The sequence below is a fragment of the Grampus griseus genome (genome assembly GCF_964374135.1).
Source record: "Grampus griseus genome assembly, chromosome: 1".
In the NCBI taxonomy this organism is placed as follows: domain Eukaryota; kingdom Metazoa; phylum Chordata; class Mammalia; order Artiodactyla; family Delphinidae; genus Grampus; species Grampus griseus.
This window is the reverse complement of record NC_139017.1, coordinates 151659698-151676674: the sequence shown is the minus strand read 5'-3', so window position 1 is coordinate 151676674 and position 16977 is coordinate 151659698. Positions and strand designations below refer to the sequence as shown.

General features: G+C 41.6%; 1 protein-coding gene across 3 annotated transcripts in view; it reads left to right on the top strand.

Moving 5' to 3' along the window:
* MACF1 (microtubule actin crosslinking factor 1) overlaps positions 1 to 16977 on the top strand; it is a gene marked incomplete at its 5' end in the record, with an annotated part of 341117 nt that overhangs the window by 244810 nt on the left and 79330 nt on the right. For all 3 annotated transcript variants that reach the window (XM_082674679.1, XM_082674680.1, XM_082674678.1), the window contains 8 exons: positions 38 to 194; positions 2102 to 2219; positions 5716 to 5778; positions 6435 to 6676; positions 7508 to 7637; positions 8336 to 8535; positions 11178 to 11673; positions 12357 to 13828. In XM_082674679.1, coding sequence (XP_082530805.1) covers positions 38 to 194; positions 2102 to 2219; positions 5716 to 5778; positions 6435 to 6676; positions 7508 to 7637; positions 8336 to 8535; positions 11178 to 11673; positions 12357 to 13828 — 2878 coding nt within the window. The remainder of the gene's footprint in view (positions 1 to 37; positions 195 to 2101; positions 2220 to 5715; positions 5779 to 6434; positions 6677 to 7507; positions 7638 to 8335; positions 8536 to 11177; positions 11674 to 12356; positions 13829 to 16977) is intronic.

The window sequence follows — 16977 nt, the reverse complement described above, 5'->3', positions numbered from 1 at the left end:
CTTAGTCTGGCAAGTAACAAGTTGTCTCTGTTGACAGAGAGGAAGATGCATCATCTTGCCAGCAGCAATTAGATGAATTCCGGAAGCTGGTTAGGACTTGCCAGAAATGGCTGAAGGAAACTGAAGCGAGTATTCCACCTACAGAGACTTTCATGAGCACTAAAGAGCTGGAAAAACAGATTGAACACCTGAAGGTAGGTGAACAAAGTCTCTCCAGGAATCAGGCTGGACAGCAGTTTGGAATCTTGTGTGGACTCATTTCCACCTGTGGTGGGCAAATGGTATGAGAAATCCAAATTATCCATGTGTATCAGAATAGCAGTTCCTCCATTTTCTCCACGTGAGTCCAGCCTACCCCTACCCAAGCACTGAGCACCAAAACATCTCCTATTTAAAAGCCAAAACCAAAAAAGTAATCTGGGAATGGTATCTATAAAGTTTCAGCTGTCTTGGGGATGCCTGTCATGCTGTGGCAGGTCATAAAAAAGACAGTTGTCACAGTCCAGTCTTGAGAAGATTACACTCTTGTTGTATGTTTGAGAATTAGACAATTATATGTGAGCAAGTGACCAGATATGTGATCAGAAAATTGAGGAGAGAATTTCTCCTCAACTAATAAAGGAAAAGTTACAATCACATGGTTGGAATGTACCTGCATGGTACATCAGCCTTTCTCCCATCTGTTGCAGAATCCCTTCTCTCCTATATTTGATTCATAGTCATCCAGCTCTATTTGCACCTCTAACATGTTTCTTACTTTTGTTGAAACCAGTCTCCAACTAACGCTCATGCATTTGTCCTTATTTTCTTAGTAAAACAGGATTTATCTTGAATAGATGAAAGAGAAGAGCTTTCACAGAGAGAGTGCCAGGAGCATTTGCCGTGGGGAGTTCCCTAGGACAGAGGTTCCCTGATTTCTTGGTTCATGGTTCCCTTTATGTTTCAAGACATTTTTCATGGCATCTCAAGGCAAAAACCAAACAAACAAAAAAACACCCAAAAAACTGAAAAACCTCACTTACTAAGTGGTCAGGTCCCAACAGCTTAACAGTAGTTGTTCACATGGTGTCCAACAGATGTCACTGTTTTTCCCTCAAAAATTTAAAGTATCCTGTGAGTCAGTGCATAGTTTGGGAACTGCTGGCTCTTTGGAATCAAGAGTGACTAATAAAAGAACTGACACACTCTGAATTGGCAAGGTTCAGCTTGAAGCTGGGCAGCATGAGCTTGCCAGATGTTCATGGCTCGATGTCATTCTCTGCCGCTGCTTTGTAGCTTGAAGTCAAAAGCAAACTAAGTAGATTGTGAGGGAGATTCAGGATGGAGGAAGGGATTGAAGGCTAGGATGGTGTCCCAGCTTGGAAAAGAGTAAAATTCTACTTCTGTAGCAGGCAGTTCACAGCTTAGAGACAACATGACCAGATACTTTTGTCTTAGAGCAAATGCCATTGTTTCCTAACAACTTTCTGTGGTGGTTTGAGCTCTGACTTCAAACCCAATATAAAATTCCCTTGAAAAGGCAAAGTGTAGCCTATGATTCTGTATGTTTCTCTACATCTTTCTCTACACCTAGCTCCTCATTTTACCCTCCAATTACCATTTCCTTTATATTCTTTACAAGCATGGTATTCCCTTTGTCCACCTGGCAAACTCTTACCTTAACTCCAGTCTTTCCTCTCTCCAGGCAGAGTTAGATGTGTGTCCTTTTGTGCTCTCAGAGTCTAGTGGCTGTGCATATTTCTGTAATAGCATTATCACATTATAATGCCATTGATAATCTGAGCTCTTGGTTTTAGGAACTGTGTCATAAGCCTATTTTGTATCCCCAGTGTTTGGCACAATGCCTGGCCTATATAGTAAGTGCTCAAAAAATATTTGCTTGATGAATGAATGAATGAATGAATGAGAAGGGCCTGAATATTCCAGGATATCATTCTCCCACATCTTGGCTGGCTAAACCAAGTTCTGGAAATGGCTGAATAAATGAGGACGATTGCTTAATGCTTATCAAAACTTTAGGGAGTGTATGTAGAACAGGTGTCCCTCCTTACGAGGAGAAAGCCTCCAGATATTACATTTTGCTAATTTGTTCTTTAAACAGGGTCTCCTAGATGACTGGACAAGTAAGGGAACTTTGGTAGAAGAAATCAATTGCAAAGGTACTTCTTTAGAAAATCTCATCATGGAGATCACAGCACCTGATTCTCAAGCCAAGACAGGTGAGTGTGGGCTCTTGAAAATGTAGTGAATAAATATCATTCTTCCCTTTGCCCTTTGGTGATGACTGCTTATTGAATAAACATTAGAATCAAGGTTGGATATGAAAACCAAGGATGTTTCATGAAGCAGTCTTCCCCTCAACCTGATCTGTTTTCCCATTTCCTTTGTAACATTGCTTCCATTTTGCAAAACCCCTTCCTGTGATGGGAAAAAGTAAAGGGACTAGTTGGCCCACTTAGAACTGTGAAATGAACATAGAAGGATTAAAATAGGATTTTCCATCTTGAGGAATTTCTGTCTTTTAAATATGTGAATGGATGGCTATGCATTAACTTTAAATTAGGGTCAGCCCTGGAGGGTATAAGCATGATATCTTGGGAGAGGCGAAGTGTTTAGGAGTCAGTAGTGGTACACCAGGAACTGACACACTTCTTAGAAGTGCATACAAAGGTTGTGCCCAACTATATGAATTATCTCTGCCTACAAATTAAGTCTTGCAAACAAAATGCATTCTGAGGGCTTCCCTGGTGGCGCAGTGGTTGAGAGTCCGCCTGCCGATGCAGGGGTCACGGGTTCGTGCCCCGGTCTGGGAGGATGGGCCCGTGGACCGTGGCTGCTGAGCCTGCACGTCCGGAGCCTGTGCTCCGCAGCGGGAGAGGCCACAACAGTGAGAGGCCTGCGTACCGCAAAAAAAAAAAAAAAAAAAGCATTCTGAGCTCACAGTCACTTGCTGGTTGCCAATTGGGATCTCCTAGGTTTTATTACCAGACTATGTTAATGCACTCCTATAGTCACTTAAATAGTAAGGGCAAAGTTTACTTTCTTTATTCCTCCTGAGAATGGCTACTTTCCTGTTGTATCCTAAAGTTTAAAGATGTCTTGGAACTATCTAGAAGTGACAGCATTTCAGAGAATTGATGATTTTTATATTCTAACACTTAAATTTCTAAGTTCATTGACTTATTAGTGTGTGACATCACCCAGCAAACTTTTTCTATAAAGGGCCATAGAGTAAATATTTTAGGCTTGTGGGCCATATGGTCTCTGTCACACTACATGTCTCTGCCATTGTAGCACAAAAGCAGTCGTAAACAATATATAAATGAATGGGCGTGGCTGTGTTCCAGTAAAACTTCACATACAGAAACAGGCGGAGGGACAGATTTGGCTGGTGCACTAAAGTTTTCTGACTTCTGGACTAGATCAGTGGTTGTTTGAACTTTTTAAAGTACTGTAATCTTTTTTAAAAATAAATTTCATGTAGAACTATAAGACAAATAAAAATATAAGTGAATTTATAGCGTTTATCTATTATGAAATTCATCAATGAGAATATTGAGGCTATCGGGACTTCCCTGGTGGCGCAGTGGTTAAGAATCTGCCTGCCAATGCAGGGGAAAAGGGTTCGAGCCCTGGTCCGGGAAGATCCCACATGCCGCAGAGCAACTAAGCCCATGCGCCACAACTGCTGAGCCTGCGCTTTAGAGCCCACGTGCCACAACTCCTGAAGCCCGTGCACCTAGAGCCTGTGCTCTGCAACAAGAGAAACCACCACAATGAGAAGCACGCTTGCCACAACTAGAGAAAGCCCATGCACAGCAACGAAGACCCAATGCAGCCAAAAATAAATTAATTTTTAAAAAAAGATATTGAGGCTATATTAGTGAATATGAAAATTTGGAAAAAAGAATTTTTGAATGACAGCTTCATTATTTATTTCTCAATTTTTTCCTTGGTTGCATTGTATCTAGAAAATACATTTCACACAGATAAATAGTTGCAAATGATGACAAATGTTTTTAAAAGTTCACTTTACAATCTGAAGTGTTAAGAATTCTCTTACTACACAATTCTACCCTGATGAGAGCCTGCTCTGAGTAGATATACCTCAGCCTTTTTTGTCATTTTATTTAATGGAATTCATATGTGCTGTAGATGTTTTTCTTTGTATGTGAGTGGACACATGTAGGTTTGAAAATTACAGAGTGCTAATGAAGAACTACATCTTTTCCCATCAGTGACACTCAGAAAGAAGTTTAAATGTATGCACAGAGGTGCAGGAGCTACTCTATTCTCTCCAAAAAGCAGCATAAATTGGCTATATCTACTGGGTTAAAATGTGGTGTTCAACATAATTGAGATGTGCATGTTTTACTGCCATTTCTAAGTACTTAGGAATATATTCTGAATACTAAAATTAAACCAAACGTTTACAGAGTCCCTAAAGCACCTCCTCAGGGTGCTTTGAAAACCAGTTTGAAGATCACTAGCCTGAGTGCTCTTAAAAAGTTCTCTTCCATCTCTGAAAACCCACGCGTGTTCTAGTTCCTTACGGTCGTGGAGCTCTTTTGGTTTCGTAAAGTGCTTTCACATACACTACCTCACTACTTCTCACCAGTAACCCCATGAGAGCTGACAAGATAGGTAGTATTATCTTCATATCCCAGAGAAGATACCGAGGTCTGTCCATAGATTAGGGCTCACGTACTGAGTTAGTGACAGTCTTGGCTACGACTGTCTTCTCCAAATTACTAGTCCAGTTTCTTTTTGGTCATCACCAGACTGCAGTGGAATATGATCTTTTGGTTTGACCCATTTTTTAAATTGAAATTACAATAATGTTAACATTTAAAAGTTTTACAGTCATTATTGTCTAGTATAGAACCTTGCACTTGACCTTTTCCACAGTGAAATCAGTGCATGTGAGAGTCTTACTCTGCCCTTTGAATGTTACATCATGTCATGAGTATTCTTCACATCTCTTTATCATCTTTGTAACTACATGATCTGGTTTTTACTTACTTGGGATACTCCTGAAACACAGGGAATCAACTTGGGGAGAATATAGGTGAAATTGTGGTAATTAGAAACAGAACCAAAGACCCTAAACAGAATTTATGGGAATGTTTATGAGCCAGATTTATTGACGCTTAGAATTTCTGTTTTCTGGTGGGGGGAAGGGGAGCAGAAAGTCATGAAAAAAAAAAGACAGGGGATCTTTTGAAACAATATAGGAAAGGCTCATTTTAATGTCTTTACTAAAAGAATGCTGCTTTTTATGTCCTTAATTGTACTTATTGTTTATTTTTATTATGTTGAAGAACACTGATGTTAAAGTTGAACCTTTTTGGCTGTTTTATAAATCCTCCTCGTTCTTAAGTATGTCGAATGCCAGTCTAAAGATTTAGTCATTCTACTAATACTTGCTTCACAAAATTAGGGCAAGGTCCAAAGAATCCAAATTGGAGATTTAAGAAGAGAATTTGGATTTCCTCTAGAAAAGGTTAGGGTTAGGGTTAAGGAGCTGAAACTCCCAAGTGACACTGTTGCCCGGCAGCTAAAATGATTTGTCTCTTTCCATGAGTATGTTGTCTTGTGCTGTGTTAACTTCCTGATATCTGAGCTTAAAGTGAGTGCCAAAGAATAAATTCGGTGCCTGTATGTATTCCTAACACATTTGTCTTGCCTTGTTTGTCTCTCTGTCCTTCTGCTCAGGTTCCATACTGCCCTCTGTAGGAAGCTCTGTAGGCAGTGTAAACGGATACCACACCTGCAAAGGTGAGAATGCCATTTTCAACAGTGCCTCTTCATTGGGTGTGTTAGGACAGTGTTCATGTTTGCATCTGTGTATGTTTCCATATGTGTGGAAGGATTGCTGCCAGGATGGGTGTGAGGGTAAAAGTCTGGGGAGAAGCACCTGTGATGCCTCTTTGTTGCTAGCTAGAGGCTAAATAGGTTGGCAACCAGTGAAATAAAGTTACTAAGCAAATAAACTGGACCACTACATAAGACCAATAAGGAAAGACCTGGAAGAAAATATATGCAAATCTTTGAATTATAAAGAAGCTATATTAGAGGTGGTCTAAATCTAGCCCTCAGCCTCCCAGCTAGGTTTTCTTCTCTGCAGTTTAAAGAAGAGGAAGTAGAAGAATGCCCCAAATCCTTCACTCCCTTCACTTTTGCTGCTCCCGTGTTTGCTTAGCATTTTATTTATACATCTGAGTGTATAATGCCAAAATCAGAAATCAGATTAATGAGAGCTCTTTTGCTTTTTGTATGTAAACAGGAACTTTTATGTGATTTAGCAGGAAGATCATCTCTAGTTCACTAGAAGGAGTGGGAGAGATACTTAATCCTGATGAATAATTTAGTGAGGAACCACTGGGGATGGTTGAGAGCTATTCCCAGTCTGATCTCTGTTTCTGTGATGCTAGATCTGACGGAGATCCAGTGTGACATGTCAGATGTAAACCTGAAATATGAGAAACTTGGGGAAGTGCTTCGGGAACGCCGGGAAAGTCTTCAGGCTGTCCTCAGCCGAATGCAGGAAGTTCAGCAGGAGGCAGGCTTGGTGCTGCAGTGGCTGGAGTTAAAAGAGGAAGTCCTGAAAGGCATGGAGGCCTCTTCATCTCCAACCAAGACAGAGACAGTGAGAGCCCAAGCTGAATCTAACAAGGTACTGTGTTCCCATTAGCTACATCTCAAGCACTAAGAGGAAGGGGCGGCTGTACCAGTGTACCCACCTGAGCCTGGGGGCCTGAGAGTGAGACATGGCCAACCACCCAGTCGTTACGAGCAGCATGTTTGACTTTCAAATGACTCGTATGCCTAAACTCTCCCAGAGAATTTTCTTACCTGTGAAATTAGAAGTTGTTACACATCAGACTGAGAAACAAAACCAGATCTGTTTGCAGAAGGAGAGTAGCTCTCCTCAGAAGCATCAGTTCATTGAGAATGGGATCTCATTTTCCATGTGATGGTATAAGCCAAATCATTCCATCAAAGCACCTTTCCAACTCTTGGAGGGATCTAAACAGCTGTGATTGCAGTTCATTCTAAAGATTGACATGTAGGCCTAGGGAAAATGTCAGAAGAAATAAGACCATGTAGAAAATCTGGTAAAAATTTTTTGCCAAAAATTTTAGTATTCCTGTTGAGGCCTAGCATGTCATATCCTACAACTGCATAAACATCGCCATTATCGTCATCATCGTCATCATCATCATCATCAATTCCTGACACTTTTAGTTTATAGGGATTAGCAGTTTTCTTATTGGGTTACTGATGTGTTGTACATAAAAGAAATTCAAATCTTGCCATCTAGATTTTCCTTTTAATTAAATATTCAAGCAGAAAGGTTAAGCATCTTAAAATCATGAAACAATCATGGATAGAATCAGAAGTCGAGCCTGTAATTGCTGCCCCGTCTTCCCGTGATTTCCTCCACACTCACAGCTTTGTTTCCTGTCCAGAAATCTCATGGCATTCATGATGTTCTTTCTCCTAGGCCTTCCTGGCTGAATTGGAACAGAATTCTCCAAAAGTCCAAAATGTAAAGGAAGCCCTGTCTGGATTATTGATGACATATCCCAACTCACAAGAAGCAGAAAACTGGAAGAAAATGCAAGAGGAGCTCAGTATGTTATCACTGGGGTGTTAACAAATTCACTAAATTCCTTGTCTTCAAAGTAAATACAGGCTTTCGGCATACCCGATAAACAGGAGTGATTTTTAGTTAATTGTCATAAGCAAGCAAGAAGGGGCAGGGAGGGTTAGAGAATGAGCCTGATTGTGGAAAAAATTTAGAGATTGCATTCAAAGTATCAGTATTGGCTTTCTTGGGCAAGTCATACTGACAATCTGCTGTGACAAAGAGCATTGATGATAAAAATGAAAAATGGGAAATAATCTAAACATTCTGTGAAGGAATTAAATTATGCTGCACTCATAATATTGAACTATAAATGATGTAGGTGAATGTGTATTGGTATGAAAAAAATTATTGGCATGAAAGATGCTCATAATTAGTAAGCTTAAAAACAGGTTATAAAATAATATATATGTCGCATAAGGTATTTTACATGCGTTGTGTATGTATGTACGTACTTCTGTGCAGTTTTATCCCGTGTGTAGTTTCATATAGCCACCACCGCAGTCAAGATACAAAACAGTTTGTTACTTTAGTTAAAATTAAATGCAGATTATTTTTAACTTAAAAAAATATTAAATAATGCTCCAGGGGTCATTTCCTGTAGTATATTAGGAACGTAATTTAGGGACCAGGCTAGTGGCTGATGAGGGTAAAAGGACACATTCTCTCATTTCCTCTCTACAGATTCCCGATGGGAAATGGCCACTGAGGTGACAATGGCTCGGCAAAGGCAGCTGGAGGAATCCGCAAGTCATCTGGCCTGCTTCCAGGCTGCAGAATCCCAGCTCCGGCCCTGGCTAATGGAGAAAGAGCTGATGATGGGGGTGCTAGGGCCCCTGTCTATTGACCCCAACATGCTGAATGCACAGAAGCAGCAGGTCCAGGTGAGCAGTATGGCTGAAAGCTTTCGAGCAAAGAAATCAGAGGCACTTGAACCTGGGTCTGAATGCTGCTCTCAACAGGTAGATTTACATGACCCTGGACAAGTCATTTAACTTCTCAGAGTCTCCATTTCCTCACTTTAAATGAGATGCTTGTAAGGTCTTTATCATGGTGCCTGTCAAATAGCAAACAGTATTGTTAATATCATTAATGTCAGTAACTATATTATTAATATCGTTGACCGAGGCAGTAAGATGAGCAGATGGGAGACAGGGAACTTCTGACTAAATGATAGCATCGTATTTTATTTTCAATCCCCAGTGGTAGTGATCCACATTACTTCATGCAGTATCTTATATCTGCCAGCTTTACTTAAAGATCTTCTGCTGATCAGATCTCAGTACCCAACATTTGCGAAATTTAGGTTGGTCCAGTGATGTCATTTCCAGTGAAATCCTGCCTAGACCCTTTCGTTGTTCTGTAGCCTTCCCTAAACTTGTTCTGTTTCTTCTCACCACCCACCAGGTCCCCTAAGAGTAGTTTTTGAAAGAACCCTTTCTTTTAGCCCCTGCATCCATGTTATTTATCAAGTCCTATTTAGTCTACTTACAAGTATTTTTGTCATCCAGTGGTTTTCAAACTTTTTGATCCCAAAACCCTTTACACTCTTAAAAATTATTGAGGATCCCAAAGAGCTTGTGTTTATCTACTAATATCTATTAATATTAACTGTATTAAAACACTGAGGAATTTTTGAAGTATGTATTTATAAATTAATTTTTAAAATTATGATGATACAACCATAACACTAACATACATAACATTTTTATGAAAAAATAACATTTTCCAAAATGTAAAAAATTGAGTAAGAGTGGCATTGTTTTATATCTTTGGCACATCTCTTTAATGATGTCTGGCTTGGGACTCCCTGGCGGTCCACTGGTTAGGACTCCGCGCTCTCACTGTCAAGAGCCCGGGTTCAGTCCCCGGTCGGGGAACTAAGACCTGCAAGGCATAGCGATAAATGAAATGAAATGAAATGAAATAAAAATGGCTGACTAATAGAACAGTCTCACAGATTTTCATATCTGCTTCTGCAGTCAATCTGTTGTGATATCGGATGTTGTGAGAGAACAAGAATTTTAAAAGGCAAATAACATCTTAGTATTATTATGAAAATAGTTTTTACCTCACTGACCCCATGCAAGGGCTTAGGGACTGCCAGGGGCCACCAGACCGTAATTTGAGAACCACCGTTCTAAGCTTCTCTTCTTCTCCACTGTACATGCTGGTAGGCTGGATCTTGGGTCTGTTCCATTGCAGCAGCCCGCTAAAGGGCCTCTTGGTCTAGTTTATCCTCTACACAATTATCAAGTTATCCCCTTAAATCATATATCTGAATATATTAAAATGCTTCTGTAGCTCTTGGCTGCCTATTGAACAGAGTTCAAATACCTGCTCACTGTGGTGCATGAGGCTTTTCACAGTCTGGTCCCAGTTTGTCTTGCCAGCTCTTCCCCCATATACCTGGGCTTCTTCCCACACCGGATAATGGGTTCTTTCCTGAACACACTGCACTCATAGATCTCAGGATCTCTGTGCCTTTGCTAATCCCAGGCCCTTCTCTGAACCAGCCTTACTCTCTGTTCTCTTGGAGAACTCACATATTCTTTATTGTGTCACCTGTGAAGCCTTTCCTGATTTCCCTCTTCTGCTCTTGTCATCCCCGGAGGAATTTACCACCTTTACTTCTTGCTTTCACAATTCCATGTTCACGTCAGCATTCTATCATTTTAACTTTTGTTACATTCTATTATAGTTCATTACTTGCACATCTGTTAGTCCTTGAGGTCCTGTTGTATTTATTTTTATGCAATGTAAGTGCTGAGTACTTTCCATAAGTTTTCTTGTTTAATCCTAACAACAGCCAAGTAAGTACTTTACTATCCTCATTTTGCAGATAAGGAAGCTGAGATTTGGAGAACTTTTAAAAACTTGCCTAAGTTTATACAGTTTAGTGAGTGATGGAGTCAGGATTTGAATCCAGGTGTCTAACTACAGAGCCTGTAATCTCAACTTCTTTGATGAGTGAAACAGTGAATAGAAATAAATAAAAAGGAATGGTACTTGCTTTAAAGAAGCTTTTTATCTAGTTGTGCTATATTATAATGTGCAGATTATATGTGCTGGTGGAAATTTGAGAAAGGAACTAAGAAAAGTAGGACATTAAGAGTTGAAATGGCAAGCCCAGCCAGTAATATAGCTCACTTTGGGACCCAGGGTTCCAAACTCCCCATTCAGAGGCCTGGGTTTTGCCTGGCAAAGCTGACAAGTGCCCATCCAGTAAACAAACTTTGGTTTCCCAACCAAGGCCAACCTTAGTAACTGATGTTGAAACGGTATAGGACAAATAAGGAAAAGAAATAAAATAGACACAATCAATGATCCTTTCAAAACAGGTTTTTATTAAGCAGCTGTTAGAAGTGATACTGCATTTTCCTAGTAGCCTGGTCTTTGGAGTTTTCTGGTTTATTTTCAAAAGGAGTTGGCACTGCTTGGCACAATCCAAAATCAGTTTTTGTTTTGACAGTGTTTTTAGATCTGTCTTTTCTCTCTAAACATCTTGGTGTCATTTCTATTACAGTTTATGCTGAAGGAATTTGAAGCACGTAGGCAACAGCATGAGCAGCTGAACGAGGCAGCTCAGGGCATCCTAACAGGCCCTGGAGATGTCTCTCCTTCCACCAGCCAAGTACAGAAGGAGCTCCAGAGCATCAATCAGAAGTGGATTGAGCTGACTGACAAACTTAATTCCCGTTCCAGCCAAATTGACCAAGCTATTGTCAAAAGCACCCAGTACCAGGAACTGCTCCAGGACTTGTCAGAGAAAGTGAAGGCAGTCAGACAGCGACTGAGTGGCCAGTCAGCCATCAGCACCCAACCTGAGGCTGTGAAGCAGCAGTTGGAGGAGACCAGTGAGATTCGATCTGATGTGGAGCAGTTAGACCACAAGATTAAGGAGGCACAGACACTCTGCGATGAACTTTCAGTGCTCATTGGAGAGCAGTACCTCAAGGATGAACTGAAGAAGCGTTTGGAGACTGTTGCCCTGCCTCTCCAAGGTTTAGAAGACCTTGCAGGTGAGGAATACACTGCTGCCATTATTAGTGGCAAGCCAAAAGGAGGAGTGGATTAGTGGTCCCAAGAATCTAGGGCGACCCTTAAGTAGCTTTTGGACTCAGAGTAGTGTTACTCTATCCCTTTGTCCACCTACAGTGAGGACTGCCGTGGTCATTACACATTGATTGGGCACTAGCAATATGTGAAGCTTTACACACCATAATCTAAGAGATAAGAACACTAATATAAATCTAGCCAGCAGGTAGAGATTCATAGAGGTACTTATAGGTGGACTTACACGCATACTTTCACTGATACTCACTTAGTTTCTTCATACTATATGTGTACGAACACACACATATACCATATATACAAAATTAGAACATGTTCTAGACTTTTTAGGATGGCCTTATACAAGAAAAAATTTGTCATTAATTTGTTGCCTCTTTTCCTAGAAACATTTATGGCTTTTTACCAGCTTAGAAGTTAAAAGTTTGCTTCTGTTACTCATATCACCTTACAAGGTTGATGTGAGGGTTAAATAGAGTATAGTAAATGAAGGAGCTTCGCCGTGTGCTTCTTTTATGGTAGACCCTCAATTAGCATTAGTTTCCTTTTCCTAAGATTAGACCATGTACTCTCAGCAAACATTTTAAATGCCATGTTCAGACTTGATGATTTAAATTTGATTTTCTCATTTCAGCTGATCGCATGAACAGACTCCAGGCAGCTCTTGCCAGCACCCAGCAGTTCCAGCAAATGTTTGATGAGCTGAGAACCTGGTTGGATGACAAACAAAGCCAGCAAGCAAAAAACCGCCCAATTTCTGCAAAATTAGAGCGGCTACAGTCTCAGCTACAGGACAATGAAGAGTTTCAGAAGAACCTTAACCAACACAGTGGTTCCTATGAGGTGATTGTGGCAGAAGGAGAATCTCTGCTTCTTTCTGTACCTCCTGGAGAAGAGAAGAAAACTTTACAAAACCAGCTCTTTGAGCTCAAAAGCCATTGGGAAGAGCTTAGTAAAAAAACTGCAGACAGACAGTCCAGGCTCAAGGACTGTCTGCAGAAAGCTCAGAAATATCAGTGGCACGTGGAGGATCTCGTGCCATGGATAGAAGATTGTAAGGTCAAGATGTCTGACTTGCGGGTCACTCTGGATCCAGTGCAGCTGGAGTCCAATCTCCTGAGATCAAAGGCTATGCTGAGTGAGGTGGAAAAGCGCCGCTCCCTGCTAGAAATCCTGAACAGTGCTGCTGACATTCTGATTAACTCTTCAGAAACAGATGAGGATGATATCCGGGATGAGAAGGCTGGGATCAACCAGAACATGGATTCCATTACAGAAGAGCTACAGGCCAAGACAGGGTCCCTTGAAGAAATGACTCAGAGGCTCAAGGAGTTCCAGGAAAGCTTTAAGAATATTGAAAAGAAAGTTGAAGGGGCCAAACACCAACTTGAGATCTTTGATGCTCTTGGCTCTCAAGCCTGCAGCAACAAGAACCTGGAGAAGCTAAGAGCCCAACAGGAAGTGCTGCAGACCCTGGAGCCACAGGTGGACTATCTGAGGAACTTCACTCGGGGCCTGGTAGAAGATGCCCCGGATGGATCTGATGCTTCCCAACTTCTGCATCAAGCTGAGGTCACCCAGCAGGAGTTCCTAGAAGTGATGCAAAGAGTGAACAGTGGTTGCATGGCAATGGAAAGCAAGCTGGAGGGCATTGGCCAGTTTCACTGCCGAGTCCGAGAAATGTTTTCTCAGCTGGCAGACCTGGACGATGAGCTCGATGGCATGGGTGCTATCGGCAGAGACACTGATAGCCTCCAGTCCCAGATCGAGGATGTACGGCTGTTCCTTAACAAAATCCAAGCCCTCAAGTTCGACATAGAAGCCTCTGAAGCAGAGTGCCGACAAATGCTGGAGGAAGAAGGGACTCTGGACTTGTTAGGACTCAAGAGGGAGCTAGAAGCCCTGAGCAAACAGTGTGGCAAACTGATGGAGAGGAGTAAAGCTCGGCAGGAGCAGCTGGAGCTGACCCTGGGCCGGGTCGAGGACTTCTATCGGAAGCTGAAAGCACTCAATGACATGACCACAGCGGCAGAGGAGGGGGAAGCGCTCCAGTGGGTAGTGGGGACCGAGGTGGATGTCATCAACCAACAATTAGCAGATTTTAAAGTAAGTCTTACCCTTGTTTTTTAATCTTTTTCTGTCTAGTATGTGTATTTCTTTTCTTGTAACTTGGAGACCGATTGAGTGCACATCTTAACTTCTGTCCCTGGTTTCATTATTCTCACTTCTGTCACCACCATAGCACACAGGTTGGAGACTAGACAGTCTCTTGGACTTCTGGGCAACAGGTTTGAACATTTTTCTATTGTAATCTGTTTTAATGTTTATAACCAATTAAGGGTATGGAAAGAAATGTCCAAACCTTATTTCTTACTCTAAGAATCTTCTCTTATGATTTCTTGAGATTTCAGATTAACCAATTTTGTAACAATAGTGAATGTTTGTTGAGGGCCCTGTTTTTCATATCGAGGTATGAGAATCCATAAGATAAACATGGGCTCATCTTGCTAAAGTGTGGATTTTTTCACAGATTTCGAGGGAAAATTATTGATGTATTATTGATGTATTATGAGACAAAATGAAAAATTCTCATGAATTATTAAGACCAAACATGACACTTAAGAGAAATTTTCCACTTGTAGCAAGTAGTGCTTAAGACTACACCTTAGACTCCTCAAGAGCACAAGCTCTCTGCCCGTACGAGAGCTTGAGAAGCACTGCCTTAACTGCAAAAATATTTTGATTCTTTGCCTGAGTCAGAATTTCCAGTCCTGAGATTTTGTGAGTCTATATTAAAACAGCCGGGAAGATGAGAGGAGTTGACTCAAAAGCGCAAATTTGCCAGGTCTGGGTTTGGAACCCAGGGCTGTCTGCTGGGTCTTGGCTCTCACTGCCTGAGCCTTTCACCCCAAGACTTAACCTAAAAGCACCTCGCTTCCCTGCTGGAGGCCTGTTTGCTTGCTTCTTCCTTCTTGGTGCCTGGAGTAGATTTGGAAAGGATACCTTACTTCCATCACCAGTGGTGATTGTTCCTACTTACACAGTAACACTCTGCCATCAGAGTTACTTAGTTCTCTCAGAGCCCCTGCCTGTTAGGATTCTTTCTGTTAAAAACATGGATGGAAAGGTGGTGTTGACACCAGGCCAGAGCCACGTGGTCCCGAAAAAGATCACAGATTTGTAGGCAGGATCCAGATGTAGAAAGATGGCTGTTTCAGAAGGGCCCTCTAGCTTGGGGGATGTTTAGCACACTAAGGTGAGACATTGGCCGGAGACCCCCTTACAGTGCAATGTGGAGCAACACAAGTCATCGTATTTGGGATTCTTGAGGCACCGGGTGAGGAAAGGGTAGGTAGAGAAGGTTCAAAGCCATGAGCCCACATGTTATCCTCTGGGAAATGCATACAACTAATCCAGTGGCTGGGTGGCCTTTCCTGCTTCACCACGTGGGCTTCTCTTCCCTCTTCCATTGTAAGCCCCTCAAAAGGAGAGGCTCTGCTACAGGCATGCTTCATTTATCTGATTTACTTGGATCTGGGTTACTTAGAATCAACTGTCTAACCAACTAAATGAGTTTTTTAGAAAATTGAAGCTTATCCCTTGAGGCACCAAAGTAGTTTTATCAAACTAGATTCTGGTTTATATGGAATTATTTTAACTTTTATTTGCCTAATTTCCTAAACATTATATTGTATGTAAGTTCTTATGAGTGCAGGTTAACATTACTAAACAGATTATACTGTTCTCTACTATGGTGAGGCTGCTTTGTACTAAATGTTCTTAAATTACCATGCAGTTTGAGTTCTGTATTGAAGTCCTTGTTTAGGGCCTCTAATTGCTGAACTGGTTGGGTTGGATGTATGTGTATGTGTATGTATGCATGGGGGGATGTAGTTTCTGCCTTTTCCCCCATTGCCCTGCTATCAGGTATTATTTCTCACTGCTTTACTTTTCACTGCTGTCACTGAGTCTGCCTTGAGCAGTCTGTCCCTTCCTTCTGATCTTCTGTGAGCTAGAAAACAAACTAAACAAGCCTGTTAAAATTGTATTAAATATGACCTAGGATATAAAAAAGAATCCACAGGCAGGCATATATAGTGTTTGGATTTGAGGACAAGCGATTGTTTCCTTTTCATTTAATCCTTGGTTTCTAGAGACATTCTGAATTTTGACGCTGCTGAAAGCTTTTGAGAAATTATTGGACATTCCCATATTTTATTTGTATCCTAGTGTGTAGCCCAGCAGCACTCAGGGTTCAGTAGCCGCTTAGTTGCTTGGGATAACAGACTTGTTTTGCTGCTTTCTAAGAAGAAGCCTCCCACCACCGACACTGTGGATATGGCAGCTGGGGCCAGTGTGTGTATCTGCAGGGAACTGGTGGTGACAAGGCAAGATGAGAAGATGAGTGCGAGAAGGAGGGTGGTGAAGTTGAGTGCCCGTGTGTACCCTCCTCCAGCTGGGGGTGCAAATCAGAAGCCTGGTTCCACAGGTCCACCTTGTAAAGTCAAGGGCTTTGGGAAGAGTTTTTGCCTCCTCCCAGCAAAGGTTTTGAGGCAGGAGGGGAGGAACACAGTACTGGCTTAGCTCATGCTGAGCTCATGGGAAGTGAAAACAATGAGAAGGGAAAAGCTCTGTGTGTCAGGTCACAGTTCCCTAGAGGCTGAGCCAAGGGAAGGTCTTTTTGGACCCATTCTGAGGACTGAGTCATTTTCACGATCTGAGCGTTGAGTTCCTGGGTTAATGTGCGGAGTAGTCCAGCGATAGATTAATCTTCCCTCACACCAGCAGCAGACCAGATGCATACAGTGTGACTCTGCTTTCAGATTCAAATTTTTTTTAATAAGAAAGAGCAGAGATGAAGGTAAGTATTAAAAAAACAGTGTTCGCTTTAAGTTTTCAACTCTTGTCTTTTTACAATGGGATCACGCTCTCAGCACAGAATCTGCTGTAGAGAAGAGGGTATGAATCTGTGAAACAGAAACGTGGGCTGTGCTTTGACCTAGCTGACTCCACGGGGGATGGTCAGAATAGAGAAATGAGTCAGGTCTGTGGAGAACCCCAGGCTTACTTGGGACTGTGCAACAGTGCTGAAAAATGCTAGGAAAGGCAGTTAGCCTCTGGGAAAAGTTATTTCCTTCTTAAATGAATGTGAAAGTCTGAAAGTCATTATTCCTAGGAAAGACTTTTCCCTCGATTGCTTCTGAATAACTGATAGAATCTGGACAGCCAGCGAGGACCTATCAGATGGGAATGGA